This window comes from Heterocephalus glaber, unplaced genomic scaffold (assembly GCF_053883595.1).
Source record: "Heterocephalus glaber isolate CG9 unplaced genomic scaffold, H.glaber_assembly_v1.0 deba00000546, whole genome shotgun sequence".
In the NCBI taxonomy this organism is placed as follows: domain Eukaryota; kingdom Metazoa; phylum Chordata; class Mammalia; order Rodentia; family Bathyergidae; genus Heterocephalus; species Heterocephalus glaber.
Genome location: NW_028258147.1, coordinates 13,229,967 through 13,248,523, shown reverse-complemented (window position 1 = coordinate 13,248,523; position 18,557 = coordinate 13,229,967). Strand labels below are relative to the sequence as shown.

Genomic DNA, 18,557 nt, shown 5'->3' with positions numbered 1-18,557 from the left:
CAGCTGCTGAAAGATTAGTCACAGGACCTGCTCCTTGTGCTCCCAGTTAGAGGCAGTCTTGTAGCCTCTACTCTGCTCCTTACCACAAGCCATGGAATTGCACAGAAACTAGTGGGCTAACTTACTCTGATCTGGTATCTTGTTCTCTTTCAAGCTTCCTTGTGTATTAGTGAACGAAGGTTAATTTACTATATTGAAACTGAAAATCTCTATAGAAGTGCATCAATGATAAAAACTCAATATCTTTGACCCAATCCACACATAATAACTCCATAAGAATGGATTTGTTGAGAATTGGGGAGTATAAACAGACTGTACTCTGAGGAAAGCCTTAAATCAGATTTCAGTATCACTACTTTTGATAGGGCATGTTCACTTAGTTGCTGTGGTCTCACAAGGTGTCTGCACCTGGTATAGGAAACCTCCCATTTTGTCCTCAATTGCCAGTCTGTTCAACACCTGTCCACATCCACACATGTAAGTTCAAACAAGGATTTTAGAGACCGCAGCCGTTCACATTTATATGCTGCATTATTACTGCAGGGATCATGGTAACAGCTGGCAGCTTAGCAACTGCCACCATCTAATATCAGGAAAGATTAAAGCTTTAAAAATCCTTAGCTTGAAATATTTGTGGCAGAGGCCAAATGTACTGCTAGAGTTCTTTTAAAAAAATCTCAGAGCTTAATTTAATATATCTATATATTTTATTAATTCTCTTCACCCCATAGCTTAAAAAATATTTAGTAACATTGTATGAATTAAAGAAGAGTAGTCTTTCATAATGATGCTACAGGAGATTTGCATACAGTCCTTTCACATATAAGTCAATGTCTACTCAGGGACAAGACAATGTTTAAGTAAACTAAAAGAAAGATAAGGTTCTTATTTTCATGGAACATATATTCTAGAAAGCATAACGAGATAAAACAATGTATAAATAGAATTTGAATAGGAAATTAAATGTTCTGAAACTTATACAAGAGCATAATGTAATAAGAAATGAGCTGGACAGTAGTTTAAATTGGGTCAGAACAAAAGGCACATTTGAAAAGATAACATTTGAAGAGATACCTACATGGGTAGATAGAATGAGCCAACCATGAGTATAGAAAACAAAGCAGCATAAATTTCTATAGAGGATTAGGAGTAGTCAAACAGTCTGGGTGGAAGTTAGGCAACTTAAGCCAAAAGCATTTTCACACAGTTACACAAAACCTACACTGTGTATGCATTTGAGCAGAGGCAGGCTGCTGACCTGAAGATGCTAAGCTACTACTTTGGCACTGCAATTAATCTGGGGGCTGTTTGGTCATGATGGAAGGTTGGGGCCAGAATATGCAGTATCTTCTCTGGGTCATGGCTCTAGGTTGTTCTAAGTACAATGAGAAATCAGTGGAAAGATTTATACAGTGACTTGTCATAGTGTGAGTTATGCCTCAGATTATTACAGCAAAGTAAAAAACAGATTAGAAGCAGAAGGGTAGAATTAGAGGCAGAAAAATCACCAAGGATACTACTGCAGTATTCTATGTGAGGATGATGGCTTCATCCTAGCACAAAAGATAGAGAGAAACAATTGTAAATGACACACTGTTTTGACAACTCAACAGTATTTTCTGACAGAATGCAGGTAAAGAAAGCAATCAAAGATTACATTTAGATTGTGGCTTAAATATGCTCAAATATAACTATCTATATAGAGTTCTGAGAAGGAATCTAAACTAAAAGTGAGATGTTCATTTATTTAACTAATATTTTTTGAATCTCTACCATATCACAGGCACATGTGTTGAAGACTGTATAAAATGTATATGCATATGAATGCACACATATACATAATACACATGTATACATATTTTAAAATAAAGACATAATTTCAACAAACAGTAAGCACAAAGGAATTTAATTCAGACTTTACAACAGTGTAGAATTGTCATTCAGAGGTTCTCTGCTCTTTCATGTAGCATATGCCATAGAATATAAACTTGAAAATTATTAAATTAATAAATGTTTTAATTATTAAAACATTTATTTTAGGAAAACATAGGGAATATGTAAAAGAGAGGAATTTTCATATTGGGATCACTGCCCAATCCATGTAAGATTCACTTTAATATATCTGTCCCATCTTCACTCCATGTTGTCTGTCTTTTATAATTTTAGCTTTTGAGGTACAAAAATACTCATTTTAAAATGTTTTAGGGCAAATTTGAAAAATAAATTCACTGTCAATGTCCTAAAGCAAGATATACAAAACAGTATGTCCATTATCATAACCACCACCTTCTTTTTGCTATGGAAGTGAAATTAATGCAAAGCAAAAGTTATCTTAAAAATGAACCTAAAATAAAAATTAGTTTCCTCTGACATTTTGTTCCAAATAAATTCTACAACCAAAAAATTTTTCAATTTTTGTTTCCATTGAAGATGTGCATTCTTAAGGAAAAAATCACATGCAATTTAAACAATTGTTAACTCCAGAAAAGTAATTTAAATAAAAATACACAGTGAAGTGCAGAGGAGGAGGCTTCCTGGTTGACCTGTCACTGCTCCCAGCACAGACGTGGAGGCTTCTGAGCTGATGTACAACTCCTCTCAGCACAGAGGAGGTGAGCCATGCCAGTGCCAGCAGCACTCCACCCCCAAAGAAATGAGAAGACACGTAAACTAGCATCAAGAACAAACTACCAGATCACCTACAGTAACCCCAAAGGGAAATGAGATGGAACTCTTTGATACTCAACCACCTGGACTCCCTGAACTGGCAAAAAAGGGGCTCTGGAAAAAATGAAATGAGAAATAATTTCTCAGGTAACAGCAGAGATTGTGCCCATAGTGCAAGACATGATTAATAAATCTGGAGAGGGGCTGAGGAACATGATGGAATCCCAACATAGGAAACAAATGGAATCCATTAAACAGATACAAACAGATTTCCAGGAGATTAAAAACTCCATTGAAAGTTTACGCAGCAGAATGAGCCAATGTGAGGACAGAATATTAGATGTACAAGCTAAGACTGCAATTAGTGACCAGGAAAAGAAAAATTGCTTTAAAATTGTAAGGGACCACGAGAAATCAATCCAGCAGCTGCTAGACAATGCAAAGAAGAATAACATAAGACTGATTGGAGTCAATGAAGAAACAGGACAGAGTGCAGATGACATAAAAAAACTGTTCACAGAAGTGATGGCAGAAAACTTCCCAAGCAGGGGAAAAGAACTTCACATACAGATAAGTGAGGCATATAGGACTCCAAATAGCCTTGATAAAAAAAAATCTACACACAGGCATATAATAGATAAGATTCCAGAAACGCAACAGAAGAACAAAGTTCTACAAGCAGTTAGAGAAAAGAAACAAATCACATACAAAGGGAAGCCCATCAGAATCACAGCAGACTTCTCAACACAAAACCTCAAGGCAAGAGCTTGGTGTGACATATTCCAAGCCGTAAAGGAAAACAGCCTCCAACCAGACTGATATACCCTGCAAAACTATCTTTCAAAATGGATGGAGAAATAAGATACTTTCATGACAAAGAGCACCTCAGGAACTTCATGAATACCAAACCAGCACTCCAAAAGATTTTAGACAATATCCTAGGAAAAGACAATGAGGATCATAACCTCAGGAAGGCCAGCTGAATGAATCCATTAGGCACAACAAGAAACTAAATGCAAAGGTGAGAATCCAACAAAAAGAAAAAGTCATGACAATGACAAGTCAATACAAATCAGTTATAACCATCAATGTTAATGGTCTCAGTTCACCAATCAAAAGAAATAGACTGGCAGAATGGGTCAAGAAGCAAGACCCAACAATATGCTGCATACAAGAACACATTTAATTCAAAGGGAAACTCACAGACTGAATGTTAAAGGGTGGAAAACAATCCTCCATGCAACAGGAACCTGAAAAAAACCAGGAGTAGCTATCCTCTTTGCAGATCAAGTAGATTTCAAGTCAACATTGATTAAGAGAAACAAAGAAAGACACTACATCCTTGTAAAGGGAACAATCCAACAGGAAGAGATGACAAACATAAATATCTATGCATCAAACACTAATGTGCCCAACTATATAAAACAAATACTAACGGACATAAAAAATCACATAAGAATACAATAGTAGTAGGGGATCTCAATATCCAACTGTCACAAATAGATAGATCAACTAGACAAAAAACAAGCAACGAAATACTAGAACTCAATCAAACTCTTGAACAAATGAACTTAACAGATGTTTACAGAGTGTTCCACCCCACAAAAACAAAATACACATTCTTTTCAGCTACACACAGGTTGTTCTCCAAAATGGACCACATACTCAATCACAGAGCATATTTAATTAAGTGGAAAGTAACTGAAGTTATCCCTTGTATATTATCAGACCACACTGCGATGAAACTGGAGATCCATAGCAAAAGAAACCACAAAAGTTTTATAAACACATGGAAATTGAACAACACACTTCTGAACAACCAATGGGTCACAGAGGAAATTAAAGAAGAAATCAGACAGTTCCTTCAATTAAATGACAATGACAATACAACATACCAGAATCTACGGGACACAATGAAAACAGTCTTACGAGGGAAATTCATAGCCGTGAATACTCATATTAGGAAAACAGAGTGAGCCCATTTAAACAACCTGATGCTGAACCTCATTCTCCTAGAAAAAGAAAAGCAAGACAAACCCAAAGCTCATACAAGGGAGGAACTTATAAAGATCAGAGCAGTAGTCAATGCAATGGAGACTAAGAGAATGATACCAAAAAAATCAATGAAGCCAAGAGTTGGTTCTTGGAAAGAATCAACAAAATTGACAAACCCTTAGCCAACCTTATCAGAATAAGGAAAGAAAAGGTGTGAATCTATGCAATTAGGAATGAAAAGGATGAAATTACAATCGACCCAGCAGAAACTCAGAGGATCATCAATACCTACTTTGAGAACCTATACGCCAATAAGATGGAAAACACAGAAGAAATGGATAGGTTCCTAGATACGTATGAATTACCAAATTTGAACAAATAAGACCTAGAAATTCTAAACAACTCAATATCAATGAAATTGAAAACATAATTAAAAACTTACTAACTATGAAAAGGCCGGGTCCTGAGACTTCAACATTGAATTCTACCAGACATGTAGAGAGGAACTACTGCCACTACTGTTTAAATGCTTCAGTGAAACTGAAAGGGAAGCAATACCCCCAAATTCATTCCTGGAAGCGAGCATCACCTTGATCCCCAAAGCAGAGAAAGACCCAACCGAAAAGGAGAGCTACAGGCCAATCACACTAATGAACATAGATGCAAAAATCCTTAATAAGATACTGGCAAATAGAATGCAGAAGATCATCAAGAAGATCACACACCCTGATCAAGTGGGATTCATCCCAGGGATGCAGGGCTGGTTCAACATATGCAAATCAATCAATGTAATACACTATATCAATAGAGCCAAGGATAAAAACCATATGATCATCTCAATAGATGCAGAAAAGCATTTGACAAAATCCAACATGCATTTATGATAAAAAAAACCCTACAAAAAAATTGGAACAGATGGTCTCTACCTAAATCTGATAAAAGCCATCTATGAAAAAACCATCAGCCAATATCATAGTAAATGGTCAAAAACTGAAATCTTTCACACTAAAATCAGGAACAAGACAAGGATGTCCACTATCACCACTCCTGTTCAGTATATTTTTGGAAACATTAGCTATGGCACTTAGACAAGAGAAAGAAATAAAAGGAATAAAGATAGGAAACGAAGAAGTCAAATTGTCATTATTTGCAGATGACATGATATTCTATATAGAAGACCCTAAGAACTCCACTGAAAGTCTATTTTTAGACTTAACCAAATTCAGTAAAGTAACTGGATATAAGATCAACACACAAAAATTAATAGCTTTTTTGTACATGAACAACAGACTCATTGAGAGAGAAATAGGGGCAAATAGTTCCTTTAACAATCGCATCCAAAAAACTGAAATACCTAGGAATCAACCTAACAAAAGAAATCAAAGACCTTTTCTCTGAAAAATATGGCACTCTGAAAAGAGAGATTGAAGATGATATCAATAAAAGAAAGATATCCTCTGCTCCTGAGTTGGAAGGATCAACATAGTGAAAATGGCCATACTTCCAAAACTGCTATATAGATTCAATGCAATACCAACTGAAATCCCAGCAGCATACTTCATGGACCTTGAGAAAACAATCCAAAAATTCATTTGGAACAAGAAGAGACCCAGAATAGCAAAAGCAATTCTAGACAACAGAGATATGGCAGGGGGTATTACAACTCCCAAGTTGAAAGTATACTACAAAGCTACTGTGATAAAAGCAACATGGTACTGGCAAAGAAACAGGTCTGAGGACAAGAGGAACAGATTAGAAGATGCAGAAACAACTCCAGGCACACTCGGCCACCTCATCTTTGACAAAGGAGCCAAACATCCTCACTGGAGGAAAGACAGCCTCTTTAATAAATGGTGCTGGAAAAATTGGGCTTCAACTTGCCAAAGATTAAAACTAGACCTGTATCTCTCACCATGCACTAAACTAAAATCAAAATGGATTAAAGATCTAAATATAAAAACAGAAACACTAAACTGGCTGGAACAGAGGTTAGGTAGAACTCTTGAAAGACATTGGTATTGGAAAAGATTTTATGAACAAAACCTCAGTTGCCTGTGAACTAACTCAATCAACAAGTGGTATCTCATGTTACTAAAAAGCTTCTGCACAGCAAGAGAAACCACCAGCCCACAATGTGTGAAGAGACAACCCACAATGTGGGAAAAATTTTCACCTGGTGTTCCTCAGACAAAGGTCTACTACCTAGAATCTATAAGGAACTTAAAAAAATCACAACTTCCAAATTTGAAGACCCAATCCAAAAATGGGCACCTGAAATGAACAGACATTTCTCAGACAAAGAAGTAGAAATAGCAAATAAACATATGAAAAAATGTTCAATACCACTGGTCATTTGAGAGATGCAAATAAAAACAATGCTGAGATTCCACCTCATCCCAGAAAGAATGGCCATTATGAAATCAACCAATAATAAATGTTGGAGGGGCTGTGGGGAAAGAGGAACCCTCCTCCACTGTTGGTGGGAGTGTAGACTGGTGCAACCACTGTGGAAATCAGTATGGAGACACTTCTGAGAACTAGGATTGGAAGTCCCATTTGACCCAGCTATTCCCCTGCTGGCTATCTTCCCCCCAAAATTAAAAGAATCATGCCACAGTGATATATGTGCACCCATGTTCATAAGCAGCAGAGTTTGTAATAGTTAAAACTTGGAAACACCCCAAATGCTCATCAACTGGAGACTGGATAAAGAAAATGTGGGTTTTAAAAAAAAAATAAAATGGAGTACTACTCATCCATAAACAATGGAAAATTAGAGACATACAAATGTCTCTGATTTAGCTATAAAGCTAAATGGATGCACATTGTGGTGACACTCTTAAGTGAAATAAATAGGACACGTGTGTAAATACCGAATAGTTTCTCTAATGTGAGAAACAGAGTGTAAATAAGGGATAAAAGGTAAAATAGATAATGTGAAATAGGAAGAAAAGGGGCAAAGGGGAAGGGGACGAGGGAGGGTTGAGGAAAGGAAAGAAGGGAATGGAATTAATATGAGAAAAAGAAAAAATGGAAACAAAGTCTTTGTAGATAGAGAGGGATGGAGGGGTTGAAGGGAGGGCAGGGGAAGGGGGAAAAATAAGAACCAAGAAAGATTATGTAAAGGTGCAAATTCCCAATGATGAATGTCATTATACTGTATACTTAAAATATACCAATAAAGTAAAATTTTAAAAAAACCAAACCAAAACAAAACAAAATACACAGCCAAACTTTTAGTGACTATTTAAACACTGAGAAATCTAAAGATTTAAAATCTTATCACATTGGTGATGTGATAATGTGATAATATCTTGCAATATCATTTGTACAGGAATACTTTCACGTATATACAATGGTCAATATACAAGAGCTGTACATAAATTAATGGTAGCATTGTTGAAAAACATGCTACCTTATGCTAAAAACATACCTTATGCTAATTTATACCTTAGAATCCAACCATTCACTTAAAATGATAATGTAGATGTTTTACTTGTTGACATGGCTATTTCTCTGTGAAATATTTTTAAAGGGGAACAAAGAAATTCACAGAAAAATAAATATGGAGTGATTCCATTAGGGTTGGCAATGTGTGTGTTCATGAGTGTATGAGATACAAAGAGAGAGAAACAGAGACAAAGAGGGAGATATAGAGACAGAGAGGTATATATATATATACACACACACAAACATATATATATACATACAAACATATATATATATATATATATATATATATATATATATTCTTGAGAGAGAGAGACAGAGAGACATAGACAGAGAGACAGAGAATGAGAAGAGACCAGGAAACACTATTAGAAGTGGTTCCTTGGCTAGTTACTTTTTAGTTGTTTTGTGGGGAGGGGGGATTAAACTCAAGGCCTTCACGCTGAGCTACATCCTTAGCCTTTTAAAAAAATTTTCTGAGACAGGGCCATGTCACTTGCTAAATTTCCCTTGCTGGGCTTGAACTTGCAAGTCTCCTGCCTCAGCCTCTGAGTGCTGGAATTACAGACATATGACATAACACTCAACTTGGCTAGTTTTGAGAATCAGATAGGAATGATGTGGCAGTGACTGGAAGAGTGTTGATCGGGGCCTTTAATTTTCTGCCATAAGAGCTGTGTGGTTTGGTTTTATCCTACACTGTGCCTGTTGGTTATAAAACATACAGCTAGAGAGCCACTATTCTATGACATTTTGATCTGACAGAAGTGCATTTCTTTACTTCACATTCCCTTATCTCCACAAGCAAACATCAGCTGGTGTCCTAGACTAAACCTGGCCATAAAACTGAACTTCATATTCTGTACTTCCTAGTGGCATTCCTAAATACAGAAGTGGATTCTGCCACTGTGGACCCCCAGGCATGCGGAATCTTTCAGAAATCAATAGGCTGAGATAGTTTCTTCTTTATGTTTAAAGCAGATCTTGATGGCATCTTATTAAAACTGCTTCTCATATGTCTGCAGCATGTACTGATCACTCAGTGGCATGGCTGTTTACATTCTGTGCCAAATCAGCTGATATGTAATTAACATTATGTCTTGATAGCCTGCTGTTGTTTGCAGCAACTTCAAGTCATGATTCTGACACATCGACAACAAGCAGTGAACACTTGATACAGGGCCAAAACAACATAGATGTCTACTTCAGTTTCCAGTGATGTCACACAGTAAGTGGCCTTTATGAGCACAGGGCTCTTTATGCCACCACCCCCTGGCCCTTTTGTCTAATGTAGTAACACCATTTTTTTCCTCATGAGATTAATGATCCACAGTGATTTCTCATGTATCTGTTTGTCTTTCGATGAACTGTTGTTGGGTGTATTAATTTAATCACAGCTGTATGACAGAGGAATTAAGAGTCTTATAATCTAATAGAACTGGATTTGCTTGATTCTACTGTATGCTAAACTGACCCTGAATAAATTATATCCTTCTGTGCACCAGTTTTCTTTTCTATATAATGGGGCTGATAATACCTACCCACATAGCTTATTCTGAGAAGATAACACATTAAAAAGGTTTTACATAAATGCTTGAAATATGCAATTGCTTAATAGATTAAATATAGCAATGATTATGATAAAATGTAAGTATTTCATGAACCTTTACATTTTCCACAAAATATGCAATATCTGTGACATAGTTATTTGATAGGCATTAGCAGAATATAGAATAAATAATTACATTTGGTCAAATCATAAATAGAGTTTGAAAGCTATTAAAAATTTTTTAGTGAACTACAATATACTATAGTATTGTAAGTAATTTACACTAATGATAATGTCCTAGTCTAATACTAAAACACTGGAAAAGATAAGAAAAGAACAAATAAGAAACATATGTAAGTTTGTCTTTGGTGATATTTGAAGAACATCCTTCACTGTTATTTTCAATTTGACTTAAACGAAAATCTATCTTCATTAAAAAAAAAAATAAAGCCTATTAGCAAACATGAGACTCTATCACTGTAAATACGTTAGGGTCAGAATCTAAACAGGAACCAAAACTAATCTACTAAGAAGTTAAACAAACACCCAATATTTACAATTTATTTTTTTTATTTTTTGGACTCTAATTTAAATTGATATTTTTGCCTTCAATTTTAACGTTTATTGAGTCTTGAAAAGTCTGCACCTCAGTGGCTCGAGTGTTCACTTTGAACAATGACTTTGCAGCTGGCCAAACCTGACTCTCAATCAATTTTTATGAGTACAAATTCTTGGGCTGATGGCTGGGTCTCTAGCTACATCACTCATATAATACACTCACAAGTGGTGATGAGATTCACATTATCACCAGAGCACCATTCTGCTGATGGCGGCAGCAGACACAGCAGGAGTATTCTGTCCTCCTTACGAAAAATGACTACTTCACCTTTCAATAATGCAGCCTGCAGGTATGGACATACAAGCTGAGTGTGGATGGAATGAGAGCTGTCTTTAAAAATACTAATAAAAACTACCCAGCTCTTCCCAATGGGTCATTCTCTTTGAATCTCCATACATATCTATCTTGATTTTGAAGGGAGTGCATTCAATTTTTCTTCCCATTACATTTAGAATTGAAGATTCAATTGTGTTTAGTACTTCAAAAAGTTGTCAAGAGTACTGGTATGTATATTTCAATACACTTAGGCATGGGATTCTCTGCATGAGTGTTTGTGTAAATATGTACATACATGAGTATAAATATATTGTGCTTAAATAGGATTTCAAAGTTTAACACATTACTACAGGTAGAATAAATCCAAATTCATTAGTCTGGTAATATTTTTCCTGAATTTCAAATATGAATCATATGTTTCCCACCTACTTTGATTTAAATTGAATTTTGCCTTTTAAAATGTAAAAGACATATTTTAGATATTAGAAGGCCTGTAGCCTCACAATTAATCTTCTCCAAAGACATATAAATCAATGATCCTAAGGTAATTAAATTCCCTCTTTAATTTCTAAACTCTACGAGGTGATAAAGTATACATGTTCCATAACTGTTGATTCTTGTGATTGTATGCTAGAAAATATGAAGTACAGGATCACTTTCAACCTTTTCTGGTCAAAACCGTGAAATGATCATTTGACCTCTCAAAGCAGGCCTACAAAATCTATTTTTCATGTTGAATTAATCAGTACATTAGAAAGTCCTGTGTTTATTTTTGTGGTGCTGGGCTTTGAACTCAGGGCCTTGCATTTAACTAGGAAGCATTCTGGCACTGAACTACATCCTCAAAAACTCTTTCAGCCTATTGTCATTTAACCAGGTCTCCATAGTGACACATGAGCTTTATTTATTCTTTATAACATAATGATTAGTGCAAATGACCCACTGAACATTTGTCATTACTGGGTCATAGTTTCACATTCTTTCATACAGATCTCTATCAATTAAACTTCATGCTTGCTAAGAGTCAGCCTGGTTTGCTCTCAAACTAGTTTATGCCAGTAACACCATCTATTGAAAATATAGAAGTGAAATTCTATATAAATGTATGAAATGTAACCAAAAAAACACAGAAAACCAGCTTCTACTTCTCTGAAAAAAAGTATAATGTTTGAAAAAATCGTGCCAAAGCCAAACTGTTATGATAAACTTGTCAGTTTAGATGTAGGTAAGCTATCTGTACTTTAGAAATAAAATATCCAGAAAGATCTACATTCAAACTACTTCATAAATGCCCTTTAATTCTTGTGCCAATGTAAAGAATCAAAACCTGGAAACTATAGATGGTCTCATGGATATGGCTTTTGGAGAGTAGATGACTCAGAACTCTGAACGGGAAGCTTTAGTTAGACTAAATCCTTGAGCTTTACAGCAAGTGGTTGACACTGTGCGTGTGTGCGTGTGTGTGTGTCATTTATTAAATATTAGTTCTAACCATATAAGAAAATGTTATAATTCAGCCTGGGGATAAAATAGGCTAGCTGGCTGTCATGTAGATAAAACTACTTTTGACTGAATTTTTATACTTTTTATGAAGATACCGTGCTATCATGGGACATCAATAAAGTAATTTTTATCTACTGATTGATGGAGGGTTCTCTCTGTGGAAGATAGCAAATAATTTTCCTTCCTTGGAATTTCACCATGTCATTCTGACCTAACCCACTTAAGCTTGCTTAATGTGTGGTAGGAATCAATGAGATTTTACAGATTGTTTTGTGTTAAGAATTCTAAGAGCAATTCTCTTTATATATTTCTGCCAAGAATGAGATAGCTTGAATATGTCATGGAATGCAATGACTTTTACTTAGAAAATTATGCTTTAATGTAAATTTAACTTAATGAGTGTATTTTATGAACAAAGCTTACCCATGATTTAAAATAAAGTCAGCCAACTTGCATATTCCAAAAATTTATATTCAGACTCCAATTACCAATAAACATAGCAGTGAAACTGATTTAAAGATATATTTATGTGGATAAATAATATATGTAGCCTACTTGATGAAAATGAGTGATAAATGTCTATTGTTTATCTACAGAATAGCAGGGTAATATAACTGTTTTGAAGAGATGGCCTTGGAATCCTACAGATCTTCAAGATCTTTTCAGGGTTACCTGTGGGATCAAAACATTTTTTGTAACAGTATTCAGATGTTTTTGCCTTTTTCACATCTTATTTTCTTCTGAGTGTACAGTAGAACTCTCCAGAGACCATCTTTCATCTGCTACTGCAACAAGTTGTACATGCAGCCTGATCCGAGAATACAGCTACACTGTATTTGACTAGACGATAAAGACGTCTAAAACACAATGTCACTCAATTCACTAAATTGCTTAGTTTGGGAAACAGTCATTTGATGTAAAAATGTTATTTGTGTTAGCATATAGTGGATTTATTAGGGGTATTTTTTTTTGGTATGGGGGACTGAACTCTGTACCTCGTGCTTGCTAGGCAGGTGCTATGCTGCTGAGCTAAATCCCCAGCTCAGATTTATTACTTTTATTTTAAAAGAAATAATTGTTAAAATTTTTGTTTTAATTTCTAATATAGTGAATATCAGTAGATATAACCCACATAAATGAAAATGTGAGAACTAGTGTGTTAGAGTGATTATGTTAACAGGAAAATGACCAACCTGAACGAGAACAAAGTAACGTTTTTTCCATCTTTTCCAAACCTTCTGTCCAACTGCATACAGATATCTAGTAAGAAAAATAAATAAGGAAAAGGTTACATGAGTAATGCTATGGTCTCTATAATCACATTTCTTCCATAGGTATTGAGGTTTGAGACCAGCCTGCTAAAGGCAAAGTTTAGTTCATTTGGGATCTGAGACAACATGCAGCTTCTGTGTTACAAAATGGCTGAGCTTATTCCAGGTTCTTGAAAGGGAATTGATTTATGTGACTTATCAATTTGTCACTCCTTACCACAAACTGAACGAAGTAGGAGTTAGAAAGCATAATCAGAGAACCAGTTGGAATTTTATTCTTACACACACTTCTTTGGGGAAACAAAGGCTATGAACTGAGGATGTGGGATTCAGCACTGTAGCTCTTGGGTGACTAAAGATGAGTAGTGTGGCTCAAGAAGGAGCTGGCTGCAGAGTCAAGAATGCAGGTGAAGGGTCACTGTCCAGCTGGGTGACCCCAAGATGTGCCTGTACCAATCCCAGTCTTTACTTCCTCACCTATCAAATGGCAGGATAGGATTTTCTCATTTCCCAGGTTCCTGCTAGATCCATCATTTTGGGATTTACCTGATTTTAGGAAGCATCTCATTGTACATTTTTTAAAAATTACAGAACTCAGACAATAGTGCAAATATTTCAACCACACCTTTTAACTTTGCATCAACGTAATCTGAAAGGAAATGACTAATGTGACCAATTATTTGAGAACTGAATTTCTGTACTTAATGAATGTATAGAAGATATGCTATATCCAGGGATGTAAAAGAAATTAAAAACTAATTAAGGGTGAGTTTGATGTGGAGTAAGCTTTTAAAATCATATACATGTCTTCTACAAAAGTGGAAACAACAGTCTAATTTTTAAAATAAATATTTTTTCGACATTTTATCACAACTCTTTTTTCTTTTTTGGAGTGGAAGTTTAACAATGCTGAGTTTACTTAAACTAACTTAATTTACATATAATCATAAATGATAAAAAAGAGCATCCTGGCTAACAGTTTATTTAGTGACTCAAAGTATCTAGACCAATGATGGTGAACGTTTTAGAGGCGAGTACCCAAATTGCAACCAAAACTCATTTATTTATTGCAGAGTGCCAAAACTGCAATTAAATCTGAATAATGAGGTTTTAGTTTAGAAAAAACAACTCATACATTAACATGTTTTTTCTTAAAAGAAAAACAAATAATACATGGCCATAGTTTCGCCAATTTCTCACATTTTTTTATAGCTGAGATTTTAGCTTGAATTTTATAGTTTCTGTCTCTGTTGTAAAACAAAACAAATTACCTTTTGCTCTCTTAAAAAAGAGTAATATAGGGGCCAGGGATTTAGCTTAGTGGTTTTGCCGCCTGCTGCACAAGCGCAAGGACCTGAGTTCAATTCCCTGTACCAAAAAAAAGAGTAATATAGGATATTGGGTAAGGTGTAGTGAAATGAATGGACACTCTTATTTACTACTAGTGGCAGTGTGACAGGAGGATAGCATAACATGTAGAAACGATCCTATCTTTTCATTCTGGAATTAAGATAATGGAAATATACCTAAAGTTGTATTCTATATGGTACATATTTACATTATTGAAAACTGGTAATTACTTAAATGTCCAACAATAAGGGAATTATTACCGAATATTGGCATATCCACAGAAAGAAATCCTATACTGTCACTGAAATCATGTTTTTGATAAAATTAGTAACAGGGAAGATCTCATCATATACTATTATGTGAAAAAGAACAAGAATCAATACTATTCCCATACTTAACGGTTTTAAATTTGTGAGGAAATACCTATAAAATGAATATTTCAAAATAGTAATAGGATCTTTGAGCAGTGCAATTACAGAAGATTTAAGTGTCCTTTATTCCCTGAATTTTGTAAATTTTCATAATTAGGTAAAGCATACAGTTACTTAAATTCAAAATAAAACAATCATGCTCTTGTATTGGAAGAATCACCCAAATGGTCCAATTCAATTCCGTGTTTTCTTTCAGACACATCAGCTAGCTGAAGCATTTGGGGAGATTCTCTCTATCTGGCTCTCATGATGGCCTTCCGAACATCATCTGTGCTTGTGAATACGTTAATTCACTTAATAACTGCAGAGATGTCTACTGCTCTTGTTCTCACCTGCTCACTCTTTCTTCTCAAGGTCCCCTTAAAACCCTTTGCACACCTTTGCTCTAGCCTCTAATTTCTCCTCTGTGGTCCTAGTGATAGGTGTTCAGCTGCTCTCTTTCTGTCTTTCATATATAACTTCCCTTTCCTGAATTGCACACATCCAAGCTTCTATTACAGGGTTAACAGCAATGACCTCAGGAGCTAGATACTGTGGACATGACAGCTGCCCCTTTATAAAAGAGAACTAGCAATATATGTACCTAATAGCTCCCTGGGAGCCACAGAGGCCATTCACAACAACCTTTGCCTGTGACCACAGTGTACTTCTCAGCTTTTCAAAGTGCTTCATTGAGCAGATTGCTGGGCTTCAGGGTCATAGCCAATGAATGTGAATAGTGATATGCAAAGTATCAATACTACAAGCAAGTTAGTGTGAATCTTGTAGATGGCAAAGGTCCACCATGAAGAATGCCAGTCAGCTCCAACATCATTCAAAATGGTAGATTAACAAATGTGGAGTAAAAGTGTATGGTTTCTCTGAAGACAAAAAGCAGAGGAAGGGATAGATGCACACCTGTGTATTTGAGAATGTTATATTGCCATTAGTGGAAGATGTTATAAGAAATAAAATAAGAGAGAAATTGGGACTGGAACCCAAGTAAACATTTGAATGTTGAGCCTTGAAGTATTTTGGTCTGTTGCATTATAAGAAAAATTCTGTTGACCATAGACAGCAATGACAATTGACCAATTATATCCAGAAACTTTCTGGTATTATACACTTTGAGACCATAGTGCTAAGTGAAATAAATCAGACACAAAAGATTAAATATTACATGTTTATCATACATGAGAAACCCAAAATATAACTAAAGAGCAAAATAAAAGCTAGGTAACAGAAAGCAGGGAGATAGATCTACTTCAAATGGGAAGGGGGTCAAGAAATGGAGGGAGTGAGCAGGAAAGAAAAAGGTGATGAAAAAAGAACTGAAATGTGTTAATGTACCAACTCCACACAAGGAATGTAATCATTATGTACTGCAAACAGGTACAAATAAAAACTAAAAACTAAAAAAATAAATGAAATGTAATTGGTGTCAACTACATGCACACAAAAAGAATTTTACTGATTCTTCACATATGGAAACATAAATAACATTCAACAAGATTACCTACAAAGAAATGTTATAAATAATATTCAGAAAAATATAAACATCTGTCTTCTTAAAGTTTTCATTAGTTGGACAAAATTCTAATGCAAAAAATAGACATGAATACATTAGAAAATGTAACTGTACTGATTTTCCTGTACTAAATCTGTACACTTCCATAATTTCCATAATTTCACTTCCATAAATCTGTTTTTTTGCTATAAGGAGTTTTGGAATTAGATATAATGCATCATTGTGTAGTTGCATTTTCACTGGTGTAAAATTAGATTTTTGAAATTAAAATTATATATTTTAAAAAGGAAAGAATGAAAAAAAGTTCACCAATATTGTTTAAGTATAAAAACTCAAAAACAATCTAAAGATCAATACTTAGAAATGATTAGGTTGCCATTAAAAATGATGGTAAAAAAGAATTGCTAATGAAATGTGGAAATTGTATTAAGTTAAAAAGTACTTAGATGTGCTTATGCTGTATGAATAAAAAGTGCAACCAAATGTTAATCTTGTAGTTAATATTTGGACAGAGAGATTAGAGATGAATTTCATATTTTTATGTCTTTTTACAGTTCTACAATTTCTAAAATGACCGTATTTTTTTCCTTCTGTGTTTAGTAAGGTTTATTGTTACAGGAAAATAAAGTAAGATTCACCTGTTTTAGGGGTACCGTTTGATGAGTGTTTAAATAGTCCTGAAACTATGACTGCAATCAACTTACAGAATGTTTCCATCTGCCCCAAACTCCCTCATGCTTTTTATGTTTAATTCTCTCCTCACATCTCCAGTTCTGGAAACCACTGACTTATGAGTTTATACTATTATATTTTTTAGAATATATAAAACTGAAATTATATAACACACAACCTTTTGTGTCTGAATTCTTTAGTAGAACACTTCTGAGATTCATCTTTGTTGTTTTGTGTATCAGGAGCCCATTTCTTTTTATTGCTAAGCAGTATATGTCATTGTGTAAATTTATCTCAATGTTTTTATCCATTCACCAACTGGTAGGTATCTGAATTACTGCCACATTTTTGTCATTTCTTTCTGAGACAGGGTTTTGCAATGTAGTTCAGACTGGTCTTGGACTCACTATGCAGCCTAGGCTGGCCTTGAACTCGTGGAGATCCTCCTGTCTCAGCCCCCCAAGTAAGTGGATTATGTTGCCACATTTTTGAATATGAAAAATAAAGCTGGTATACATGTGTGTAAAACTCTTTGTGTTGCCATATGTTTTCACTTCTCCTGGAGAAGTATCTAAGAGTGGGACTTTTGGGTCATACTAAAAATACACATTAAACTTTGTAAGAAACTGCCAAATTGTTTTATAAAGTGGCTGTATAACTTTGCACTGCGTCTAGCAGTATATGAGGAGACAACTTTTGTAGTCAGAAAAATTTAGTATCACTCAATGTTTTGGAGATGTGGTTAATATGATTCTATCAATAATTCTGGTATGGCTAAACTAAATATAAAGACCAAAGACAAGAGCCTTTGTCTTCATCGTGTGTACAGTGAAGAATTCCCATAAGCTGTCCTGGTTAAATAGATTTATAGATTTTTAAAGCCATTCTCATGTAATGATATTTAGAGCACTCTGAATTCTCTGCAGTTGAGTTTTCATATTGCTAGGGAAGGACTGGGGGCAAGAGTGAGGAAAAAGGAGCCAAACTAATTTAAATATTTGGTAACTCTTAGATAACTCATTTAAAAAAAAATCTGTAAAAATCAAGTGAATTCTCTCCTAAATCATTTTTATGGCTAGTATTGCTACTGAATCACTATTGTTTTATTTTTGGTTGTTTGTTTAGTGCTTATTTTTATGATATCTAAGGCTCAAAAGGGTCTTGAATTTTCAGAAAAATATACAAAAGTTATATTTAGTCCAGTATTATGTTTTGCTAGACATATGTATTATCCCTTACACTTACACAACAACATAAGTATCTTTAC

At 34.9% G+C, this 18,557-nt stretch overlaps 1 protein-coding gene across 26 annotated transcripts in view; it reads right to left on the bottom strand.

Annotated features, from left to right (window-relative positions):
• Nucleotides 1-18,557, bottom strand: part of Cadps2 (calcium dependent secretion activator 2) — a 557,170-nt gene that overhangs the window by 188,059 nt on the left and 350,554 nt on the right. For all 26 annotated transcript variants that reach the window (XR_015448631.1, XR_015448632.1, XR_015448633.1 and 23 more), the window contains one exon: nt 13,253-13,319. Coding sequence is in view for 22 of the 26 variants with exons in the window: in XM_087204429.1 (XP_087060555.1) it covers nt 13,253-13,319 (67 nt within the window). In the remaining 4 variants the exon portion in view is untranslated. The remainder of the gene's footprint in view (nt 1-13,252; nt 13,320-18,557) is intronic.